The sequence below is a fragment of the Odocoileus virginianus genome, chromosome 33 (assembly GCF_023699985.2).
Source record: "Odocoileus virginianus isolate 20LAN1187 ecotype Illinois chromosome 33, Ovbor_1.2, whole genome shotgun sequence".
Taxonomy (NCBI): Eukaryota; Metazoa; Chordata; class Mammalia; order Artiodactyla; family Cervidae; genus Odocoileus; species Odocoileus virginianus.
In genome coordinates this window covers 17,458,554-17,484,863 of record NC_069706.1, presented here as the reverse complement: position 1 = coordinate 17,484,863, position 26,310 = coordinate 17,458,554, and the positions used below count along the sequence as shown (strand labels likewise).

Below are 26,310 nucleotides of genomic sequence, written 5' to 3'. Positions count from 1 at the left end.
GGTCCCCACCAATTCACTGTTTAATGCCCCAATCCTCTCAGTAAAGAAAAAGGACGGAATCTAGCAAATGGTTCAGGATCTCTGAGTCATAAGTGAAACTGTGTAATCACAGTTTCCTATGTAATCTTGGGAAAAACCCCACCCAGTGCCAAGTGGTTTACAGTCTTGGATCTCAAAGATGCATTCTTTTGCATACCACTGGCTAAAGAATCACAATATCTTTCTGCCTTCGAGTGGGAGGCCCCAGAAGAAAGACACCAACAGATGACTTGGACAGTATTACCTCAGGGGTTCAGAGAGAGCCCCCACCTGTTTGGACAGGCCCTTAGCTGGGATCTCCTAGATCTGGACCTGGGACCTAATGGGAAAATAGTACAATACATAGTTCAGTTCAGTTCAGTTCAGTCGCTCAGTCGTGTCCAACTCTTTGCAACCCCATGAATTGCAGCACTTCAGGCCTCCCTGTCCATCACCAACTGCCGGAGCCTACCCAAACCCATGTCCAATGAGTTGGTGATGCCATCTAACCAGCTCATCCTCTGCCGTCCCCTTCTCAATACGTAGATGACCTACTAATCTGATCTCCAGATGAGAAAAATGCCCAACAACATGCAATTCAGGTTCTAAACTTTTTGGCAGGGAAGGGATATATAAAGTCTCCCATGCTAAGGCACAGATAGTTGAGACAAGGATCATTTACCTGGGAGTTCAGATTACACATGGGTCCAGGGGGCTGTCCTCTGATCGGGTACAAGGAATCCTCCAGTTGCCCTCCCCCATGACTCAAAAACAATTGGGAGCTTTCCTGGGGCTAACTGGGTATTGTAGAATCTGGACACCCAACATATGGTCTAATTGCCCAGCCCTTATATGAAAGCTTCAGAGAAGGCAATGGCACCCCACTCCAGTACTCTTGCCTGGAAAATCCCATGGGTGGAGGAGCCTGGTAGGCTGCAGTACATGGGGTCGTGAAGAATCAGACATGACTGAGCGACTTCACTTTCACTTTTCACTTTTATGCATTGGAGAAGGAAATGGCAACCCACTCCAGTGTTCTTGCCTGGAGAATCCCAGGGATGGGGTTGCACAGAGTCGGACACGACTGAAGTGACTTAGCAGTAGCAGCAGTATATGAAAGTTTAAAGGGACGGGATGATTCAACCCCACTGTTGTGGGGAACTCCTCAAAAGAAAGAAGAGGCTACACTGAAGCAAGCCTTAACTCAAGCACCTGCCTTGATGTTGCCAGACCCAGAAAGAGCATTCCAACTTTATGTCCACGAAAGAGAGGGAATAGCCTTGGGAGTGTTAACTCAAAGGTTGGGATCTGAGCCCCACCCTGTAGCTCACTTATCCAAGAGGCTCCACCCAACCACCTGAGGCTGGCCTCCCTGCCTTTGAAATCTTGCAGCTATTGCAATCCTGATAGAAGATCTTTAAAGCTCTTTTTTGGGCGCAAACTAACTAATTTTTTACCAGCCTCCAAGTGAAACAACTCCTAAATGGGAGAGGCCATTTATGTATGTCTGATCAAGAATCCTCAGGTATCAAGTAGTGCTGATGGAAAAATCCAGGCCTCACTATATCCCCTTGTGATGTTCTTAACCCAGCCACCCTCCTGCCTACCCCCGAGGGCTCTCTCCCCTTTCATTCTTGCCTGGAAACCTTGGACCACTGGATAAATTCCTGAGAGCGATTGTCGATTGTCGGAAGATCCTCTGACAAACCCTGAGGAAATCCAGTACACTGATGGAAGCAGCTTTGTCTTGGATGGAAAAAGAAGAGCCGGATATGCAGTAGCCTCCAATTTTGAGGCCATAGAGGCTAAGCCTTTGCCACCATGTACTTCAGCCCAATTAGCTGAGCTCATAGCCCTGACTTGAGCTTTAGAGCTGGGAAAAAGAAAGAGAGTATCCATTTATACTGACTACAAGTCTGCCTTACTGGTGCTACATGCACATGATGCTATTTGGAAAGAAAGGAGCCAGTTAACTACCGGAGGGTCCCCAGTCAAATATGGTGATCAAATCCTTAGACTCTTGGAGGCAGTCCATCTGCCCACTGAGGTTTCTCCCACTGTAAAGGACACCAAGAAGGGGGCACCGAAGTGGCACGACGGAACCAAGCAGCCGATCAGGCAGCTAAGAGAGCAGTTGTTACAGAACAGTGACCTAATAGGGGTTGCCACCTTAGTTCTACAGACTAATTTGCCAGAAACGCCTTCATATACTGAAGGCGAGACTCTTAAAGCTAAGAGTGAGGGCTTTCCAGAAGATCATATGGGGTGGTTCCAAAAGGAGGGACTCCTTTTTCTGCCTGGGAGCCTCCAATGGAAGTTGGTTAACTCCTTACATGCCACCACTCATTTAGGGGAAAAGGCCTTCCAAAGATTACTAGAAAGGCCCTTCAGAGGAATAGGCCTCCAAACGACTATAAGGCAAGTGGTTTCCTCTTGTCCCACTTGCCTTTTAAACAACCCCCAAGGAACTCAAAGACCCCAGCTGGCCCAGCCTGTCCAACGATGTGGGACTTACCTAGGAGAGGACTGGCAGATGGACTTCATCCAGATGCCAGTTTCTCAAGGGTATAAATACCTATTAGTCATGATAGATACATTCACAGGATGGATTGAAGGCTTTCCCACCCAGACCAAGAAGGCTGAGGAGGTGGTAAAAAAAAAAAAAAAAAAGAAACAAAAACCTGCTTCATGAAATCATTCTGAGATTTGGTCTGCTCAGGTCATTACAAAGTGACAATGGTACGCCATTTACTTCTAAGGTCACCCAAGGGGTCTCTAAAGCATTGGGCATTACTTATTATCTCCATTGTGCCTGGAGGCCTCAGTCTTCAGGAAAAGTAGAAAGAGTCTGATTTTTAAATTTTTTAAATTCTTAAAATCAGAGATAAAACAGATAACCCAGGAGACCTCCCTGGGATGGAAGGAGGCTTTACCAATAGCTCTCCTCTACACCTGTATTTCCCCTAAGGAACAGGTTGGTCTTAGTCATTATGAGATGCTATATGGGAGACCTTTTGTTTATGTCAATGACCTCTTCCTAGATCCAGAGGCTCAGACCCTCCAGTTTTATACCATGGCCATTGGGCAATTCCAACAGGATATATACCTGTGGGGTATGAACCAGGACCCAAAAGAGTCTAAGGGGTCACCACTGTATGATCCAGGGACTCAAGCCCTAATTAAAGTCTGGAAAGATGGATCCTCAAAGGCTCAACTCCAGTCCACATGGAAGGGCCCCTACCCTGTTAATACTTTCTACCCCCACACTGGTCATGGTACCAGGACATGACTCTTGGATTCACTACTCATGAGTCAAGCCGTGGAAGAAAACAGAAGAGGACACTCAATACACCTGTGAGCCCCTGGGAGTTCTCAGATACCTATTCAGAACAACCAATGAGTGCCATTCCAATGAACACCCCCAAAATCTAGTTTCTGGGGATATTTCTCAGGATAGCTCCAAAGAGCCAACACAGCTTGGCAGGGGTTGTACTCCAAAACAGACAGGAGATAGATCTTCTGATCCCTGAACAAGGAAGGACTTGAGCCATCCTGGCAAAGGGAATTTGGAGTTGGCTAATGCCACTACTAGTCCTTGTTATGCCATATTGATGCTGCTTATGATTGCTCCATGTATTATCCATTGTCTAACCCATTTTGTCTCTGCCCAGGTCAACAAACTACAACATGCAGTGCCAGTTCAAGCAAGGATATATAAAACTACAGCTGACCACAGCAAATAACACTCACCCTTAGAGGGACACCACTATAAGGACTCTGTGGCCTGAGACTAGCAAAAGGGGGAGGCCCAATACCCCTCACCATCCCAGTTCAGTAAGAAGTAGCCAGAAAGACCTTGAAGACTCTATTCCCAGAGAATTGGGCCTCCCATCTCTTTAGGAGGAAATGTTAGGTAGTTAGAATAGGAAAAAGGAGTCCAGAATGGCAATGGCTAAAAGACAAGGAAGGGAAAAGTCCATGATAAAAGAACAAAGGAAGGTCCAAGGACCAGAGTGAGGACCTCAGGTAGAACAAACAGCACTCCTGCTAGCCCAGTTTACATAGGTCAGGCCCAGGGGGAGGAAAAAGCATATAAAAAGAGGAGCCAAAGGGCCGGAGGTCTTTCTCCCTCACTCTCTCTCTTGCTCTCTCTTGCTCTTCTCTTTGTGTCTTTTGGGTCAGCATGCCCTCACACCTCGAGGATGCATTTTCCTCTGATTTTCTAAATAAAACTGAGCTGTAACACAGAGCTGTAACACTGATCTGTCTGAGAGATATAACACTGTCTGTCTGAGAACCAAGAGGTATAACATGGTCCGTCTGAGAGCAGAGAGCTGTCACATGGACTGTCTGAGAGCTGTGATGTGCCAAGGGATTTAACATCTGTTGTTTCAAATTTTTGTTGTGACAAGACAGAACCGAAGAAATTACCCATTCCCCTGACAAAAGTAAATTGCTTTGTTAAGTGAGCTAATGCAAGACTGGAAATTTTATCCCTGTTATAAATGTTCCTTTTGATAACAGGTTGTGTGAGTTTCTATGCCCTTAAATGTTCTATATTTATTTTCTTTGTGACCTTCATTAAATGAATAGGTATTGTTTCAGTGATCTGTGATCCTGTGTTTTAAAATCTTTTTTATATTTCTAACAAATTTCCCCAAATCAAAATGTAACCATGCTTTTTAGCCTCCAGCTGACTCTGGGATGGATTCTTCAAAGAAACTTCTCTGAGGAACCTCAGAGATGAACGTTAAGCTAGCTTACTTGGTATTTTTGATTGAAAAACATTGTCAAGTGATTAACAATGAACTTTAGGCTACAATGTATAGATAAATATCACTAATACAGATATCCCAAAATTTTTATGGAATCCCTTACATCTGATATGTCCTGATATAATGTTATCAGTCATAATTCTAGTGATTATACTGAAATGTCATATGTTACAGAAATACCCAAGTTTCCTAATTACATTGTACTCAAATCTTTAACCATGCAGAAGGGCCATGGCACAATCAGTAGGGAAATTTAGAAACAGTGATTTTAGAATGAGTGATTCCCTTCTGGATAATTCCTTTTAAACTGCACAGTGACAGAAGGACCAATTTTACTGGACAAATTGTTAAGGAAATTTGGCTGATTATGCAACATTCCATTGTGCCTATCACCCGTAGTCTTCTGAGTTAGTGGAAAAAGCAAATGGAACAATTAAAACTCAATTGGCTAAAATAACAGATGCTTCTTCCTTGGCCTAAGTTTCTTCCATTGGTTCTCCTCAGCATCAGATCCACTTCTTTTGGCAAACATCATTGTCTTCCTTACACGGAGACCAATGAGACTGGATAAATGTCTATATAATCCTGTATTATTTAAAGGAGTCGTATTATTGCAAGTAATTTAACCAAAGTATTGACAAGGCATTCTAAACTTGTTTCTGAAACATAACACAGCAAACTATCCTCAAATGAAGATCAGATGTCTCATGACTTACAACAAGGATATTCAGTTCAGTTCAGTTCAGTTGCTCAGTCGTGTCCGACTCTTTACGACCCCATGAATCACAGCACACCAGGCCTCCCGGTCCATCACCAACTCCCGGAGTTTACTCAAACTCATGCCCATCGAGTCGGTGATGCCATCCAGCCATCTCATCCTCTGTCATCCCCTTCTCCTCCTGCCCCCAATCCCTCCCAGCACAAGGGTCTTTTCCAATGAGCCAACACTTCCCATGAGGTGGTCAAAGTATTGGAGTTTCCGCTTCAGCATCAGTCCTTCCAATGAACACCCAGAACTAATCTCCGTTAGGATGGACTGGTTGGATCTCCTTGCAGTCCAAGGGACTGTCAAGAGTCTTCTCCAACACCACAATTCAAAAGCATCAATTTTTCGGTGCTCAGCTTTCTTCACAATCCAACTCTCACATCCACACATGAACGCTGGAAAAACCATAACCTTGACTAGATGGACCTTTGTTGGCAAAGTAATGTCTCTGCTTTTTAAATTACTATCTAGGTTGGTTGTAACTTTCCTTCCAAGGAGTAAGCGACTTTTAATTTCATGGCTGCAATCACCATCTGCAGTGATTTTGGAGCCCAGAAAAATAAAGTCTGACACTGTTTCCACTGTCTCCCTATCTATTTCCCATGAGGTGATGGGACCAGATGCCATGATCTTAGTTTTCTGTATGTTAACCTTTAAGCCCACTTTTTCTACTCTCCTCTTTCTGGTTCATCAAGAGGCTTTTTAGTTCTTCTTCACTTTCTGCTATAAGGGTGGTGTCATCTGCATATCTGAGGTTATTGATATTTCTCCCAGCAATCTTGATTCCAGCTTGTGCTTCTTCTAGCCCAGTGTTTCTCATGATGTATTCTGCATATAAGTTAAATAAGCAGGGTGACAATATACAGCCTTGATGTACTCCTTTTCCTATTTGGAACCAGTCTGTTGTTCCATGTCCATTAGTAAATGTCCATGTTCCAGCCTCCATTAGTAAACCAGTCATAAATGCCCCCTAACTGTTGCTTCCTGACCTTGGAGTACAGAATGAAGCAGGGCAAAGGCTAATAGAGTTTTGCCAAGAGAACACATTGGTCATAGCAAACACCCTCTTCCAACAACACAAGAGAAGACTCTGCACATGGACATCACCAGATGGTCAATAGCAAAATCAGATTGATTATATTCTTTGCAGCCAAAGATGGAGAAACTCTATACAGTCAGCAAAAGCAAGACCTGGAGCTGACTGTGGCTCAGATCATGAACTTCTTATTGCCAAATTCAGACTTAAACTGAAGAAAGTAGGGAAAACCGCTAGACCATTCAGGGTATGACCTAAATCAAATCCCTTATGACTATACAGTGGAAGTGAGAAATAGATTTAAGGGACTAGATCTGATAGACAGAGAGCCTGATGAACTATGGACGGAGGTTTGTGATATTGTACAGGAGACAGGGATCAAGACCATCTCCATGGAAAAGAAATGCAAAAAGGCAAAATGGTTGAGGAAGCCTTACAAATAGCTGTGAAAAGAAGAGAAGTGAAAAGCAAAGGAGAAAAGGAAAGATATTCCCACTTGAATGCAGAGTTCCAAAGAATAGCCAGGAGAGATAAGAAAGCCTTCCTCAGCGATCAATGCAAAGAAATAGAGGAAAACAACAGAATGGGAAAGACTAGAGATTTCTTCAAGAAAATTAGAGATATCAAGGGAACAATTTCATGCAAAGATGGGCTCAATAAAGGACAGAAATGGTATGGACCTGACAGAAGCAGAAGATATTAAGACGTGGCAAGAATACACAGAAGAGCTGTACAAAGAAGATCTTCATCAACCAGATAATCCTAATGGTGTGACCACTCACCTAGAGTCAGACATGATGGAATGTGAAGTCAAGTGGGCCTTAGAAAGCATCACTATGAACAAAGCTAGTGGATGTGATGGAATTCCAGTTGAGCTATTTCAAATCCTGAAAGATGATGCTGTGAAAGTGCTGCACTCAATATGCCAGCATATTTGGAAAACTCAGCAGTGGCCACAGGATTGGAAAATGTCCGTTTTCATTCCAATCCCAAAGAAAGGCAATCCCAAAGAATGTTCAAACTACTGCACAGTTGCACTCATCTCACATGCTAGTAAAATAATGCTCAAAATCCTCCTAGCCAGGCTTCAGCAATACATGAACTGTGAACTTCCAGATGTTCAAACTGGTTTTAGAAAAGGCAGAGGAACCAGAGATCAAATTGCCAACATGCACTGGATCATTGAAAAAGCAAGAGAGTTCCAGAAAAACATCTATTTCTGCTTTATTGACTATACCAAAGCCTTCGACTGTGTGGATCACAATAAACTGTGGAAAATTCTGAAGGGGATGGGAATACCAGACCACCTGACCTGCCTCTTGAGAAAGAGGGATATTAGGTATATAGAAAAATGCATCACTTAAAGGACTCCCTCCAAGCTAGATGGAAGGGCCCTTATCAGATACTTTTAGCAAGCTCATGTGTGGCAAAACTGAAGGGAATTGCCTCTTGGGTTCATATTTCCAATTAAAAGCGGCTCCTACACCAGGCTGGAGCAGTTCTCTGCTTACCTCAAACTCATGTTAAAGCAGTGTTCTGATAATAAGAAAACACCAACACCAGAATGAGAAGACACCATCAGAAGTCTGACCTAAGATACTAGACCTGAACCCATATGATTTTTCATAACATTTTCTTCTTGGTGTCTTAGACTCTTGCACATGAATCAAATGTTTTTCTCTCATGGGCAGGATCTTATGCAAATTTTAGAAATCAGTCAAATTGTTGGGTTTGTGGTCAATTACCTGCATCCAGTACCTCTGGTTGGAGAAGGAAATGGCAACCCACTCCAGTACTCTTGCCTGGAAACTCCCATGGACGGAGGAGTCTGATGGGCTACCGTCTATGGGGTCGCACAGAGTCAGACATGACTGAAGCAACTTAGCAGCAGCAGCAGCAGTACCTCTAGTTTACCTTTGTGGGTTTCTACCCTCCAAGGCTCTGGCTTAATGGCTCTTAGAAAGTTTATATATTTTAGAAGAAAGGAATTATAGTTCAGTCTGGGCTAGTACTGATGTCACTAAATGGGACCCACCTACCTGGTCAATCAAATATATTTATTCTAAACTTGGCCATAAATATGAATTTTTCCCTTAAGTTTACTCTAATGGAACAAGAGGATAAATTCCTATTAAAAAAAAAAAAAAAAAAGCAAACTCCAGACTATTAGGAAGAATGTTTCCTCAGTTATGGGGTGGATTTATCTAGCTAATACCAGGCTATGGTCATCTAAGCCTAAGCCCCCCACCCCCCACCCCCACCATGCTGGGAACAATTAAATTACATCAAAGATAATCAACCTAATAACACTAAAAAATTAGGCTAAATGTCTTATGAAAACTGCCAATATACCATTTTTCATAAAGACAGTGGTTAGTATGGAACAGATTGGGTCAGATGACCAGAAATATACTGGCTGGCACCTAATGGGACTCCATGGCTTTGTGGGTCCAGTCTATGGCCTTGGCTTCTGCTGAGATGGATAGGAAAGTGAACTTTAGGATTCCCTTGGGTTCAAGGCTACTTTTGTACAAACAAACTTAGATCTGACTCCAGCAAATTTACCATCAATACGAGCCTGATGGATCAAGAGGTCTGTACTTCACTGATATGATAACTTAGCAGCTATCTTGGGACCTTCAATAAGATTGGAAAATATTATTTCTCACATTAAATCTTTGACAAAATTCACTCAAAAGGCCTTAAATGATAGCAACCAGGCAAATTCTGAGGTCTCTATGATATGAAAAGCTGAATTGCAAAATCATATGGCCCATGATATCCTTACAGCATCTCAAGGGGGCAACTGTGCTATAATTCAAACTAAATGTTGTGTTTATATACAACAATCATCTAATGTTATGCATTTAACAACTCATATGAAAAATCAGATTTCTTCCTTAGATGATCCACTTCCTAGATTTGGTGATCTTCTAGAAAGATGATTTGGTTCAGAGAGGGTAACAGGCAGGAAGTCTAGAGGTCCCAAATAGAAGAAATAGGCTGCAAGTGTCAGATCTTTTTTTATCTCTCTTTTAAGCGGCAGGAGGAAACAAACTACAAGTGTCAGATTTTTTCCCTTTCTCTATACAAATTTAAAAGGGGGTTTCTTTTAAAATTCTGTGTTGCCTTGATGACACCTGGTTCCACCTGAACTTAACTTTTCTCAAAGTTAACCTAAAAGTTTTCTCAAACCTTTAGCTAACCAATATGTTTTTCTTATGGAAATGTTTTTCTTAAGCTATGTTAATGAACTATGTGTTTACCCTATACTCTGTCTTTCTTCAAGTTGGTTCCACCTAAGACTCAAACAAATGTTTTACTCATGCAAATAATCTCTTAAGCTATGTTAATGAGACTATGTCTTTGCTTAGAAAACTGCCTTTCTTCAAGATTCATGGCAATCATTTTTTGGCCCAGGACAACTCATCTTGTGCCAATGTTATCTCAAAAAGCATGTTGTGGGTGAGGGGCCTGGTGCCAGTCTTTGAGTTTTGAGACATTTCCTTTCTCTACTTAGCAGACTGCTAGTAGCTATATAACATCTGGCTAAAGACTATCAGGGGGGCACCCTTTCTGCCCCCTTCTGATGTCTATGCCAGAAGCTTTCTCTATCTCTTATATTTTAATAAAACTGTATTACACAAAAGCTCTGAGCGATCAAGCCTCGTCACTGGCCCCGGATTGAATTACTCTCCTTTGGAGGCCAAGAAACCCGGTGTCTTTTATGGCTCAGCAGCAACCTTTCAGTTCTGGAAGCTCATGGCTTAAGTCTCTACTGGTAACTTTAACATTATTAGCTGTATTGCTTGTAATTTGTTTATTTTATAAGATTGTTGTCTCTTGTGTTACATGATGTATAACCAGGCCCCTGGACAAATTAAAGACAGATAAATATCTTGAAGAAATAGATCACATTTATAACTTAGAATAATTGTAATAGTATGATTTTAGGTATGAGAAGAAGCAACAAGGGAAATATCTCCTGGATCCTATTAGGTTAGAAGATAGAAGATCCAGATCAATTTATTATCCATCAATGGGCCTACTCTGGAAATTAACACCTGCAGTGACATATCGATAAAGAACTTTCACCTGATCTGAGATGAGCCTCCAAGCACCATGGGACAAAAAGAAACAATGGTCATGAAATGTCTCCCAATAAGGTTTAACTTCTGACCACAGGGAGGGACTGTAAAATGAAATATTTCTTTCTCTGTGGTCTTCTAGTAAACAAGCCTTTTTCAAATGCAAATTTTGAGCCACAGTGAAACAAAGCCATCTATTTGGAAGCCATCAGATACTTCCTTCTTGGTAAGTGCCGAGGAGCTGGGGATGTGAGAGGCAGCCATCTGCCACGTTCACCATCTCTTGTGGTAAACAAGAAATTTGTATGTTAACAATAAAGAAAACAGGATTGGCCCCAGAGAGTTAGATGCGTATGAAAGAAGTGATTTCAGCCAGCCTGGACACATTGAAGATTGCTAAATCTCTTTATGTGAGAGACTTAGTTTTTTCTTAATTAACATTAATTTTTTTCATATTCAAACTTATGCAAATTTATTCAGACGTATGCATATGTCTTGTATAGAGCCTGGCTCCTCCCCTTCCTGCTTGAAGTAAGCTCTTTCAGTGTCACCTGAAATACTGTCTCCTGGACTCGAGTCCTAAAATTCCCACCAAATAAAACCTAAAACTTTTAGGTGTGTGTATTTTTTTAGTTGACAATATAAAACCCAACAAAGATGTGGCATTCCCTGGGCAAATATTTATATGGTGATAAACTCCATGGGTTGATGTGTGAACTAACAAGGAACTTATGAAGATAAATGCAGAATAAAAACTATGACATTTCTAGCCCATCTTGTGATTCAAAAGATCTTAACCAGATTTTTGATCTGGGCAGTGATGAAAGTCAGTTTGTAGTCTGAAAGCAGAGACGTTTTGACATCATCATCTCACGAGGCCAGGTTAAAGATTAACTTATAGAATCAGACAGCCTGAACCCAAATCCTGCTACTCCACTTATTAGATAAGCAAATTCTGTAGATTTTTGAACGATTGTAACTTCAGTTTCCTTATCAAAAATGGGGATGATTAAAGTGTCCATCTTATCAGAATAATAAGCACAAAGTGCTTGGCAAGGCACATAAACAAAAAGGGCTCTCCAAAAGTGAGGGCTCTATTTTCCTTGGAGTTTTTTGGAAATTCAGAAAAAGGAAAAAGATGGAGGTAGGATAAAAGTCCCCGTAAAAGGCATATAAGTTCTGAATGCTAACATATTGAGAGGGTTAACAGTCAGGTAGGAAGGCCAGAGCTCTCCAAGCAACAGGAGGAAATAAACTGCAAATGGCAGACTTTTTTTCTCTTCTAATCCTGTGTTGTCATGAGGACACTTGGTTCTGTCTGAAGGTAACCTTGAGCTGCTAATGGCTCAGCAAACAAGTGCCTTTTTCTTATGGAAACAGTTTGCTTAAGCTATGTTAATGAAACTAAGTATTTGCTTGGAAATCTGCCTTTCTTCAAGATTCATGTCAATTGTTTTATGGCTGGAGATCACTCCCCTTTTGCCATTTTATCTCAAAATGCATGTTGTGGGAGAGGGGCCTTAACTCTCTCAGTAACTCTCTCAGTAACCATAACTCTCTCAGTCTTGAGCATTTCTTTTATCAGATTAGCAGCTTGCTAACAGATATATAATGCCTTGCTAAAAACCAACAAGGGGGTATCTTTTCTGCCCCCTTCTGATGTCGATGCCAGAAGCTTTCTCTATCTCTTTTATACTTTAATAAAACTTTGCTATACAGAAAGTTCTGAGTGATCAAGCCTCATCTCCAGCCCCAGATCAAAATCCTCTCCTCTGGAGATCACAAATCCTGGCATCACTCACAGTAGCCTTAACCTTTGCAGCCTTAAGCTTTCAGTATGAATGTATGCTCATGGTAAATTAAAAATACATCAACTCCTTGACTCCATATCAGGTGAATTCTTTCTTCTGAACAAATACAGTGTTGAGTGGGCTTTCACAATGTGGAAAATGCCAGCTGGAACTTTGTAGCTGAAACACCCCCCGTTGTCTACCCAACTCCTAGTGTCACCACTATGCCTCTCTTGGGAAAAGAGAAACCAAGAATGCATTTTTTTGCAGAGACCACTGGGGTGGGTTTCTCTGGATATACCCTAAAGCCACGTTTAAGTAGATAGTTGATAGGGAGGACTCCAGCTATACCTGCCATCCTCATAGGAAGATAGATGACATGATTTAGTTACATGTGTCAGATGTTCATGTGCACAATCAAGGTTACACCCTCCCTCTGGGTGTAACCTAAAGTCAACCCGACATTTTATGAGATGAATTCTAGTTAGACTCACAGTCTCATTAGTTGAAGATGAGAATTCAGACCAACATCAACTTGCTGACCTGTGATTAGAATTTGACACTTGGTGATGATTACCTGACTAAGTACCAGATACTTTCACCTACTATCTTGTTTCTTAAATGAGATTATCCCCATATCACAGATAAAGCCACTAGGGCTTAGAGAATAGAGGAAGTGTCCAGGCTGAGAACTTAACCCCAAAACATAAGCTTTTCCCATGAAAATTGTAAGCTTAGTCAAAAGCCCTTTTAGTTCTGTGCCCCTCTTCCTTTGGGAGAAGGAGGTGAATCTTGTTTTTGCACCCAACACAGAGGCCTCCTTACCTTCTCCATTTGAGTCCAGTGGTCCAGTACATCACTTGCAAAGTTAAATGCCTCAGGTCTGTCGTAGTCATTCAATCTTAGGGCTCCAGCTCCTGATAAAGATTGGCAGCGCAGGTGCTGAGGGACATGGTGGAAGCCAGGGCAGGACATGTGGATGCCCCAGAGGACCCGAAACTTCATCAGCCTTTGCATAGTGGAGCAGTCCTCAGGAAACAGACAGAATTCTCAGGTCACTACCTGCCTTGAGAAGAGATGATTAATATGTTGGTCATTGGAGCAGAAATTCCTTCCACAAAATGAAGGCACATTGCTGGCTAATTACTAGAGTAATAGCTTTGTTTCTGTCCACTGGAATTTGGAAGACACAACTAACAGCTCACTGAAATTTGAAGGCACAGCTAAACTGACTTAGCTGGGAATTTCTTTTCCCAAGTGAAGAATCACAAGGCAAAAATTATGAGGAGGGGCTATAGCTACTAGATGAGGTAGGCATATATTCCTAAGGGTCTTCTCCTTTTCTTTTAACCCCCAGGGATGGAGGCCACGTGGCCACCCGTTTTTGGTAGAAACAGTATTTTCAAAGTCCTGTATGTCATGCTCTCCTTGCTCTGGAAATATCTCTTCCTATTGAACCCAAGTATGTGGTTCTTATGAAAACTGTCATAGTTTTAGATGATCCCACCACATCCAAATTTGATTGGTCGATCATTTCCCATTATACACACACACACACACACACACACACACACACACACACATATATATATATATATAAAAACAAAAACTGGGCTAATCATAATCCTTCTTCAAAACTCTGTGTGTGTGTGTGTGTGTGTTACCAAAGCCTTAGTGGAAGCCATGAAATATACACTTTGGAAACTGTCAGTGGCTATAATTCCTATAAAGTGGAGATAACTGCTCTGCATAAGACAGGAAAACTTGGAAATTTTCAGAGACATGGAAACAAGGGGTAGAGAGAATCTTAGAGGCATGCAAGTCTCTGGTTCATAACTATTGCTCCTGAGGCTCTTGTTAATATCCTGTCCTGAATTCTGTGGATCAACAATTTTTCCTGTCTGAGATTGCATTTCTGTCACTTGGTATTATAAGAATATTGACAAATATGCACCATCACACTCAGACAGAGGAGGCTAATATCACAGCACTCTCCCTACTACACAGGGATCTGGCCTCAAGGTCTTCCCCAGGGCAGCATTCAGATACCTATTACAAAACCATCATTTGACCTACAAAATAAAAACTTTTTACTACTCCAGATCCAACAAATGCTTCTGACATGGGGATAGAATGCTCATTTACTAGGATACTTTTTGAAGTGTGATGGTGGAAATTGGCTTAAGCAAGAACTTCTGTTCTATGAGCAGAAACCCACTTCACAAATAGTTTTGAGGTTGAAGCAGTTTGTCCCTACAAATAATTAAGCCCTCTCCCCCTCAGTTACAGCAACAAGATAATACTGTTAGATGATAGACCCATGAAAGAAATCAACAAAACTTTATTTTCAATATTTTGACTCTGTTTCCAATCTGTTTAGACTTGTAGTAACCTAACCCCAATTAATTTTGGTGCTGCCCTCTGAACCCTGCTACTGTCTGCAGAGAAGAGTATTGACTTAAAAAATAATCACAAACTAAAAGTTGATAGTTATGTGTTATTCAGTGGGAATTTTTAGGACTTGAATCCCAGCAGACAGCATCTCAAGTGACTCTGAGAGAATTGCTCTGAAGAAGTGAGAGGAGGAACCAATTAAAATTTTGCAACAGAGGATAGATAGATTGAACATCAGAAGATTATTGTTAATTAAATGAAGCAAGGTAAAGTTCACCTTCAATCACTCGCCAAATCTGAATGCCAAATAAACTTGGTTTAACATTCCTCTCTGCGATGTCTCAGAGGTTTTTCTTCAAAGCATCCCAAAGACAGCAGGAAGCTAAAAGAACTTTAATTAGATTTTGATATTTGAGAAGTTTGTTAGAAAAATTAACAAAGATTTAAAACACAACAGGATCATAGGTCACTGAAACTTAACCAAAGTAAAAGAGAAACTTAACCAAAGTAAAAGAGAACTTAATCAAAGTAAAAGAGAAATCAAATTCCAGTTTCATATTAGCTTACTTAGCCAAATCCATTTAGTTAATGTCAGTCTAAATTTAGTGAACCTTGACTATGCATAAAACTTTTTCCTCCTCAGGGTTCCTTTTCATAGTCTCTCATCACATTCTGTACCTAGTCTCATTGTTTATCCAAATAAGTTCAACAAGCTCATTCCTTCTTTTTTCGCAATAAAATGCAATTTTATTCCTCATACCTTCTTTACTGAAAACACACATTTTATTTCCTACTGTATGCTAAAATGTTACTGTATTATTTCTAATAGCTTTAACTACATATTTAAATTAGAAACTTCAACTCTTAAAATCTTCAGTTCAGTTACTCAGTCGTGTCTGACTCTGTGACCCTATGAATTGCAGTATGCCAGGCCTCCCTGTCCATCATTAACTCCCAGAGTTTACTCTTAGTAAAAGGTAAGAAGTAAGTAATTATGAACTGCTTTTTACATTGGCATTCTATAGATTGGTGAGCATAAACAGCAGTGATAATTTCTAAAAGCACTTGTTTTCTTATAGAAAACATTTTGGGGTGACATCAAGCATTTTCATTAATATTTCTAAATACTTTTAGTTTTTCTATTTAGTAATTTATATCTCAGTATATCATTAGTGAAATTATCTAGTTATTCAATAAACTTTTATCATTTAACCTAAATTAGCCCAACTTTAGAATTTTAAGTTATCTGGAAAGATTATTTTAAATAGATTTCTCTAAAATAGAAGAGTTTACCTCAAAGCTTTTATCTCAGTAACATTTATTTTGAAGTTTCATTGTATCTATAAAATGTAAATCAATGGTGGTGGTTTAGTTGCTCAGTCGTGTCCAGCTCTCGCAACCCCATGGACTGTAGCCAAGCAGGCTCCTCTGTCTGTGTGATTCTCCAGGCCAGAATACTGGAGTGGGTTGCCAGTTCATTCTCCAGGGGATCTTCCTGATCCAGGAATCTTACTGAGGTCTCCTGCATTGCAGGAAGATTCCTTACAAACTGAGGTAGTAGGAAAGCCCAAATCTGTGAATCTGCCTGCAATGCAGGAGACCTGGGTTCGATCCCTGAATTGGAACAATCCCCTGGAGAAGGGAAAGGCTACCCACTCCAGTATTCTGGCCTGGAGAATTCCATGGGTCCATGGGGTCACAAAGAGTTGGACATGACTCACTGACTTTCAATTTCACTTGTTGTCTAGTTCCCCTACTTCTTTCCTTATTTGGGGTTCCCTTGTGGCTCAGCTGGTATATTAATAGTGATTCAAATCATAAATATGCAAGAGCCTTCCCCATTAGAGAGTGGGGAATGATGTAACCTAAATTTGGAGAAAGTAAAAGTTGCTCAGTTGTGTCCGACTCTTTGAAACCCTATGGACTATACAGTCCATGGAATTCTAGAGGCCAGAATACTGGAGTGGGTAGCCTTTCACTTCTCCAGGGGATCTTCCCAACCTAGGGATTGAACCCAGCTCTCCTGCACTGCAGGCAGATTCTTTATCAGCTGAGCCACAAGGGAAGCCCAAGAATACTGGAGTGGATAGCCCATCCCTTTTCCAGGGGATCTTCCCAACAAGGAATTGAATGGGGTCTCCTGCATTGCAGGTGGATTCTTTAGCAACTGAGCTATCAGGGAAGCCCAAATTTGGAGAATTTACTCTCAAAAACAGTACTGTATTGTGTTTCTTAATCAGTCATGTCCAATTCTTTGCAATTCCATGGACTGTAGCCCACCAGGCTTCTCTGTCCATGGAATTCCCCAGGCAAGAATACTGGAGGGGGTAGCCATTTCTTTCTCCAGGCGACCTTTCCCACCCAGGGACTGAACCTGGTCTCCTGCATTGCAGGCAGATTCTTTACTGTCTGAGCCACCAGAAAAAACACAAAAATAGCAAAGGCCATGTCGGGGGAGTGTGTAATTTCTTCGGTTCCATCTCACCACAGCAAAGATTTGAAATAGTGGACCAGTGCTACAGCTCAGTTAAAGCTCAGTTTTATTTGGCAAGCAAGGGAAAATGCAACCTTGAGGCATGAGGGCAGGCAGACCCCAAAGAAGAGAGGCTCAATTTTGGCTCCTCTTTTTATGTTTTTTCTCCTCCCCCTGAGCCTGCCCTATGTAAGTTGGGCTAGCCAGGAGGGCTGTTTGTTTCACCTGAGGTTCTCACGCCTGTCCTCAGATTTTCTTTTGTTCCATTTTTTGTGGGTTTTTTCCCTTCTTTATCTTTTAGCCACCACCATTTTGGATTCCTTTTTCCTATTCCAACTACCTAACAGGTCAAGTTTTTAAAAACATGAGCAAACAAAGCACAGCAGCACAGAATGTCTTAGGAAGAACAGGTAGAACATTTATATCTCAAAAACTAAGTTTCCCTTGAAAGCCTTTGTTTAAAGTCTAAAAAGATATTTTTACTAAGCTAGCTTTTAACCTTAATGTAACTTAACTGTGTAAGCAATGAAAGAGCCTCCTCAATTTTTAGGGTGAGATTTCCTTCAATTTCTACGTAAGTAAATACTTACAATTTTTGCATGTACATTTACCCAGCTGGGGTGTTAGCTGGAGGCTGGCAATCTGTTGTTCCTTTTCTTTTATTTTGAAACCTTTATTTTCCATATTGAAGTCAGTTTGTTGAGATAAAATTGCTAGTAATGATTGTGTGCTGGGCCAGCATGTGCTGCTTGGGAGTGTAACTTCTCTGATTTTGCCCCAGAGTTTTTTCAGCCCCATCTTACATGTCTCCAGTCTCCCATTGGAGTGTAAGACTTCCACAGGTGCTCAGGTCACAGAATGGCCAATTCTTATGTGCATACTTGGTTGAGCAGTTTGTTAATTACATGGCTGCGTTTCCCCGTGGGGATAGGCTGGGCTGTATGAGGTCTCTCCGCTGCCACTTCTGCAGGTTTCTCAGCTCCCTGAGAAAGCCATTGCCAGCCAGGAGGAGAGAGTCCCTTCTTCGGAGCTCAGAAGCTCTCATAAGATTTCAGTTTATTTCAAAAAACTCTATTAAGGTAGCCAATAAAAGGAAAAATGACAGGTCCATCTTCCCCCTAGTAATTCCATCCCACTTTACTCAGTGTTTAAACTAAGTCTTCCTCCAGTCTCTAACTGAGGATAGCCAACCACTCAGTATCAAAATTGAGTCTTCCCAGTACCTTTTACACTGAGGATAACCTTCCCAAACAAAATCTTCTCAGTGCACTTTACATCAAAGATAACCCACTAAGCACCTAAACTGAGTAAAATCTCCCCAGTCTTTTGACTGAGGATAACCCACTCAATGTCTAGACTGAGCAACCCAGGTACCTCTTCTTGAAACCAAGTTTCAAGGATAACCTCTTCTCCCACCGAATAAAACTTAGGATCATCAACCAATAAACAGGAGATCCTAGAACCAGGAGGCACTCATTCAAATTTGTCTGGACTCCTCAGGAAAGTGAATGGGCACAAGGGGCCTCTGATGGTACCAAGGCTCTGGATACTCACTGGGTTCAGGTGGAGAAGAAGAATTTGGTCAGGGTCCCTTCTTTGCAGTCACTATAACTGTCAACATAAAAAATATTCATAATCTAAAAGTCAACAGGTATGTTTTATTCGGTGGGAAAATTTAAGACTTTGATTCCAGGAGCAGTTCTCTCAGGGTCACTTGAGATGCTGTCTCATGGGCTGAAGTGCTAAAATTCTCCACCAGATAAAACATAACACTCAATTTTTAGGTTGTGTATATTTTTTAAGTCAACAAGAGGATAGATATATGAAAGCTTCGTCTTGTAGAGTTTGTCAGTGTAGATCCTTGGGCCATGTGAACTAAAGTATGTCCCCTTCCTTTTTAGTGTCTGTCAGTCAACAATACTTGCTGAGTTCTGTCCCCAGGCCACAGGTGTGAGAAGCAACAGGTCACCTCAGAGGCTAACTGATCCCCTTTGTAATGTTGCCAAAGCCCCCCCCCCCCCCCCCCCGGCCCCGATCATCACCATCAGGATTCCTGACCCATATTAGCCAAAAATGCGTACCCTAGTGCTCACCCTATACTGCCCTACCCAATTACCTAATGCCAACCTACATATTGGGGAACCAAGAAAAATGGCCTCTTAATGGCACAGTAAATTACATGATCTCTTTTGCTGTTCCCTATGGCACTCAGTCAGAATTTGGATCTAAGGGGCTCATGCTACATGTACCTTTCTGTTGTCACCTTATCCCCTGTCTTCCTATGGCTCTCCCTCCATTAGATGTCCTAGACCATGACTTTCTCCCATAATCATAAACCTGAAAAGGAAAAAACAAAACAAAACAAAAAAACTCCAAAAAATTGTAAAGAATCCCCCTCTAACTTCTACTATCTCTTGCAGGAGGTGGCAGTGGGGAGGGAAGAAATTTCCCCCATTCCTTCAGATTCCCTTACTGCTTCAGATTCTTCTGACTGAACATAGACCCCATCTCCCTGAAGGAACAATCCCTACTAGGATGATATTTTATCAGTCAGTTTGCTCCTGTCATCAGAATCAATTTGAGCACTGTTTGGTCTATATTTTAGCTCTGAAATGATGACTACAAAAAGGAGGATGACATTTTTGACACAAGATGGCCATGATATTCTTTAGATTCTGGATAAAACTGGTTAAAATGAAATCTTTTTGAAATTTTAAGATTTGTTCTTCTTGCACATGCAATTAGACAAAACTGGTTTGTTGAAACATGTTTCTTTTTGGAGCTCCAGTCTTGAGAGAAGCAAAAATATGCCTAGGAAAAATTCTAAAGTTAACTCTTACCATGTCCTTGAGATACAAAGCCCACTCTGCCTGAGATGTCAGCCTTATGTTAATTAGTAGAGCTTCAAGCCAAGGAAAAAAGAGGCAAAGAGACATTTTAAATCGTAAGCAGAAAACTGTGAGATCTGTGTCTCTTTGGATATATATGTATATCTCAGTGTGTGTCTCTGTCTTTGGGTAATATTGCTAAGGTTAATTTGTAAATGAGCTCTAATTCAATTGGACTAAAGAAAAGTAAGCACTTATAAATCAAACAGCTCTAAATAAAAGAGAAACGGTTCACATGAACTGGGGAAAAGTTCACCATTGATTGGTATTAATATTTGTTAACCTAATTAACATTGACATATCTTAAGAACAGCATCACCCATTCAATGAACATGAATTGGGCAAACTCCAGGAGATGGTGAAGGACAGGGAGGCCTGGTGTGCTGCAGGCGATGGGGTTGCAAAGAGTCAGACATGACTGGGCAACTGAACAACAACATCTTAAGAACACACTGTGAAGAAGCTTTTAAGAAAATGCAAATAAGATAAGAGCTTTGGGTGATTTACATTTTCCAATTTACAGAATGCTGTTATAAAGGACAGTTCATGGTTGCTGAAGGAAAGTAGGATGTGTGTTTTTAATAATAAAAAAAGGTATAAGGAATGGAATTACTTTATTAAGGGAAAGGAAATAAGTTTGATTTATAGGTGGCAAACTTATGCGTTTTGATTTATAGGGTCTCTGAATGGGCAAATAAAGTGATGAAAATAGTGAAGAGAAGATTTGTGAGATATGGACCCCAAGAAGAGAGTTTTGTGCATGGTACAAGTTTCTTAAGACATTGAATTGCCTTTGAAATCTTTTATTATTACTTTAGTTAAATGAATAACTTTTGTTTCACAGTGAATATTAGCTGGTACCAAACTGGAATTTGACTTTTCTCTCCTTGTTAAAAGAACAAACTTTTCTTGGAATGCTGCTTTTGATAATGGACTGTGTGAATTTCTTTGCCCTTAATTGATTTATTTTTTAAAACATTGTTACTGTGATAAAATAAATATTATTCCACAATGATCTATGAGGGTTATGGCACACACACACAAAGCTCATTCTGCTTCTACAAAAATTAACCCCTCATCTACTCCTAAATCAGGGAATTTAAAATGGATAAACAATGACTGTAAGTCAAATAGTCAGAGTCATGGGAAATCCAAAATGGCTGCTTGACTTTTCCTGGCTCCTTGATAAACCTCATTTTTCATTTAATGGGGTAAAGCCTTTCCTGGCTGCAAGGTTGATGTTCTCACAATGGAGAAAAAAAAATGTTTAAAATGTGTCTTCCACTTAGGTATATGGTTTACAATCTCCAGTGATCAAGGCACCCACTTCACTGAACAAATCATGCAAGTCTGAATAAAGGCTTCACAAACTTCTTAAAACTATCACTGTCACTATCATCCTCAATCATCAGGCAAGGACAGAAGAACAGAAATTAATTACATAGGATCAAATAAATAAATATAATTATAAGTTTCATGACCTTTTGTCTGACATACTACTTGGCTTCTAATCCTTGTTTTTAGATATAAAGAAGCTGTTCTCCTCAAGCTCCTTATGGTTCAAAATAATTTGGTCATTTATACTTGTGGGTAAAATTAAAACATTTTTCCTTTCTCTCCGCCTTGTCCCTCAAGAAATTGGAGACACTTGGGTTCTGAACAGCCTTACTAGGTAAATAAAAAGACTGTGTCTTGAATGTACAGAAATCTCAAAGTATTTTGGGGACCTCCAAGAGAGAAAATAATCCACTGTAGTAAAATCTGATGACAGGCCTATGACATCTATAGTCAAAGGACCAAATTTATTTTAAAAACAAATTAGTCTTGGCTGTGTTTAATAAAAATGGGGGTAATTTCAAAAAACTGTGTTTCAGTAAATGGTAAATACTAGTTTTGTTAATTAAGGTCTGTATTTACTAAGACTCACTTTCCAGTTAGTCCTTTGCAACAAGATGTTATTCTGTTACAAGATTTAACTGAATTAATAGAAAGATGCTCTAAGTTTGCTTCTGAAGACTAACTTTACAGTCAATCTTTGGATAAAGATCAGATGCTCCATGATCTACAACCAGGAGATTAACACCAGGCTACAGTCATTTAACACACTAAATCAGGCAACCTGGGATATACTGGACTGCATCTGATAAAAGTTCTTAAATTTTTACTTGTAAACTTACTATTACTGCTACCTTTATTGTTTGCTATACTGCCTGTTTCAGAAAATTGCTGTCTCTTACACAAAATTGTCATCTCTTACATTACCAAATGTGTGACTGAGTCTCTAATAAAATGATATATAGTTCCATATGAGATCAATGATTATAGCAGCATAACTCTAGATATGGGAAGAATCAACAAGAGGGAATGCTTTCCTGGACTATAAGAGACTACTAGTAAGGCAGGTATTGGCCAGAACTTTTACTATTTTCATGATCAAGTCCAACAATAGCATATTAAGTGACCTGTTAGAAAAATCTTCACTAGACCTGGGAATGAGCATTCCTATCATTGTGGGATGAAATGATCTTGCCTGGTGCACTGGGAAGACCCAGAGGGATGGGGTGGAGAGGGAGGTGGGAGGGGGGACTGGGATGGGGAATACATGTAAATCCATGGCTAATTCATTTCGATGTATGACAAAAACCACTGCAATGTTGTAAAGTAATTAGCCTTCAACTAATAAAAATAAATGGGGGAAATAAAAAGCCCCTAAACCAATGACCAAATTTATAGCCATGAAGGGCCCTGCTGACTGGAAATTGGCACTTGCCATCTGCCTCTACAAAGATTAAATCAGGAGCCGTTGGAGCTGCGGACATTCACCACCCTCTGAAAGGAGTTCAGGGTAGAAATTAAAAATAAGGCATTCTACACTCTGGGAAAAACTGACAGGACAGGCCTTCAGATAGATATTTTCAAGAAAATATTCTCATGAACCCCAATTCTTGCATCATCTCATACCTAGAGAAACACTAACATCACAGACCAATGTCTTGTCCTGGTGCTCCTTACTATCCCCTCTTCTAGATCCCTTGGGACATGTAATCTTTGGGACATGTATCCCTAATCTTCTTGTTAAGTTTGTTTTCTTCTAGAATACAAATAAATCTGCAGATGATGCTACAAGGATATCAGCTGGTTGGCACATGGACTACACTGGAAACAGTTGCCTTGTCATTCCATGGACTCTCATCTCCCTCAGCAGGTAAACCTTGACAGAGAGCAGTCATTGGGACCCGGGACCCCATGAAGCCCCTGTCCAGCAGAAAGAAGCCAGCGATGGTCTCCATCTCTTTCCCAATGACCTGTATCCTCATAACCTGAGAGCTGGATAGGCAGCTAGTTAGACATGAGCAGAGTGTTAAGGGGCCGAAGGTGTGTCTTACTAATAAGAAGAGCAGGGAATGTTGAGTCTTGTCCCCAGGCCACAGGTGTGAGGCTGTGTACCGAGGCCACGGAAGTGGAGCCCAGAACCAAGGTCATATCCAAAGCTGACTGAGCCCCTTTGTAACATTGCCAAAGCCCCCCCGATCATCACCAGCAGGCTTCTTGACTTATATTAGGCAAAAATACCCACCCCAGTGCTCATTTTACAGTGCCCTAACCAATCATCTAATACCAACCTTCCAGAAGGAATTTTTTTGTTGTTGTTTTGAGACATAAAAATTGGCTAATAACCCACAGAAACTGTTGACTCTCCCTAGTCTGTTAGGAGTTGTCAGCCCGCTGTGCTCGCAGTGCCCACTTTATCTTTATTCTTAATAAACTCATGCCTGTGTGCAATACTCTGTGTCTAGAAATTCTTTTCCAGTCTGTACTTGTACTGCCTCAACAGCACTGCCTTTCTTTTTTTTTTCCCCTTCTTTTTAAAATACCACTGTCTTTTGTTTTATCAGAACACTTAAGCGAAGAAAGACCCAAAGATGTTTGACTCTCACCCTTTGGAGAAAAATAATTTGAATTGCCAATATGTAAACACAGAGAGATTTTCTTTAAAACATGAATTGAAGATTTCTCTTGAAAACTTAGAAGGCCTGGAAAGCTTTTATTTCAATCTGGCATCAACTGGTAGGAGCTGAAAATTGCCTGTGTGCATGCTAAGTCATTTCAGTCATATCCAACTCTTTGAGATCCTATGGACTGTAGCCTGCCAGGTTCCACTGTCCATGGGATTCTTCAGGCAAGAATACTGGAGTGCATTGCCATACCCTCCTCCAGGGGATCTTCTGTGCTGCCTGCACTGCAGGTGGATTATACCCACTGAGCCACCTAGGAAGCCTGAAAATTGCCTGCTTCATTAAATGAAATGTTCTCCAATTCAACATAGTGTCCATCACTCTCTATTTTCCCACAGCTACCTGCTTCTCCACTGACTCTACCTATCTAATGTTTGTTGACACTTGAGCTTAAAATCTTTGCCATAGGGCCAGATTCCAAGACGGATAGGGATTTCCGCAAAGTTGCAAGGCAAATTTAGTAGCAGAGATAGTTCTAAAATCCTGCTCTTCCTTCTATTTTTTTCCAACACATACCTCTCTTCACATGCGTGATCCCATTGGAGCAAGAACACCAGACTCAGTTGCTAATTTTATACACAGGTGTTTACATAGCCACAGATTGTCCTTAAAATACTCAAGGACATTCCATACAACCCTTTAATAAGTGGCTAAAACCAAGACAACATAAAGAGAAATAATGAGGAAATTATCTCTTTAATATAAGCTGAATTGTGCCCCATCAAAATTTATGTGTTCAAGTCCTAACACTCAGTGCCTCAACATGTGACTATATTTAAGACAGAATCTTTAAAGAGGTAGTTCAGTTAAAATGAGGTCTTTAAAGAGGTAATTCAGTTAAAATGAACCTTAACCTCATACGACTTGTTCAGAGTGCCTTGATGAGTTCTTACAACAGAGCTTTGATTTCATAAGCATTTGGACTGAAAAAGCTATTTATTTCATGAGGCAACATTTTTAGTACATTATAGAGGATCCCAGTATTACAGAGCCAGTTTTGGCTCCACTTGGTACCAGGTGAGTGATCTCGACCACCATTTATGTCTCCAGACTTGGAGGGCATAGTAATAATTCTCACTGTGTACAGTGAGTAAGAATACTCATTATGCTTCATAAAGATTAGTGAGATAATCTATATAATCAATTTCCCAGTGCTGTGTCTGATACAGAATAAGGGCTTAATAAATGTTGAGGTGTCTTCTAACTCCCAGAAAATACTGAAGTCAATCCCTACCAAGTTAGATATTTAAAAAATAGACTGTTAATAAAAGGCATTCACCTTAAGTGATTTGAACAAATTTTCACATAATGGAGCTTTCTTCTCAATGTTTTAACTTCTAGGTCTTTTTTACTCCCCTCAGCACCCTCCTCCCACACCCTACCACATTCAAATATCTAACATTAAATCAATCACCTGTATACCAGTCATGGTGCTGAGCATACCATGTATTCCCTCTGATCCCTGTCTCAGTTTCACCATCCTCACTTTGCAACAAAGGAAATAAGTGTCAGAGAAGAGACTTGCCCCAGGTCGGTAAGGGGCATTGCTAGAATTTGAAATTAGGGCTTCAGATTTCATGTTCAGGGCTCTATACATACTTTACTGCCCTTTACTGCCTTTACTGCCTTACTGCCCTTTACTGCCATTACTGCCTTTACTGCCCTGTGGCAGACAAACACACACAGACACATACACCCAAAGAAGTGGTCCCTTACCTGGTACTGTCTAGGAGATGCTTGGGTTACGTTGGGGACTTTGCAAGTTCAGTTCTCTTCTGATTAGAAGTTCAGTTCTCTCTGTGTTTATACAACAGAACTTGGTTCCTGACTACAGCTTGGGTGGAGAACTTGGCAGGAATGGAATGATTCAAAAGGGGGAGGAGATTCACACATGTAACAGGGCAGAAAGCAATCACAATCCCTCATGGAGAGAAAGCCAGTTAGAAAAGCAAACTGTATCACATAATTTCCAATTATTGTCAGCCTGCCTTGTGGTTTGAATGAACAAATAAAGCCAAATGGAGCACTTTCACAAGTTCTCTGTGGATAACCTGCTCCCCTTTCCC

General features: G+C 40.7%; 1 protein-coding gene across 6 annotated transcripts in view; it reads right to left on the bottom strand.

Annotated features, from left to right (window-relative positions):
• Positions 1-26,071, bottom strand: part of ACSM1 (acyl-CoA synthetase medium chain family member 1) — a 72,383-nt gene extending 46,312 nt beyond the window's left edge. The window contains exons 1-3 of one of the 6 annotated variants that reach the window (XM_070460971.1): positions 25,961-26,062; positions 15,145-15,258; positions 13,299-13,539 (exon numbers count right to left, since the gene is read on the bottom strand). In XM_070460971.1, coding sequence (XP_070317072.1) covers positions 13,299-13,490 — 192 coding nt within the window. In that variant the 5' untranslated portion in view covers positions 13,491-13,539; positions 15,145-15,258; positions 25,961-26,062. Of the gene's footprint in view, positions 1-13,298; positions 13,540-15,144; positions 15,259-25,960 lie in introns of all 6 variants that reach the window. The other 5 variants (XM_070460970.1, XM_070460972.1, XM_070460969.1 and 2 more) reach the window with 5 other exon arrangements.
• Between the last annotated feature and the right edge of the window lie 239 nt (positions 26,072-26,310).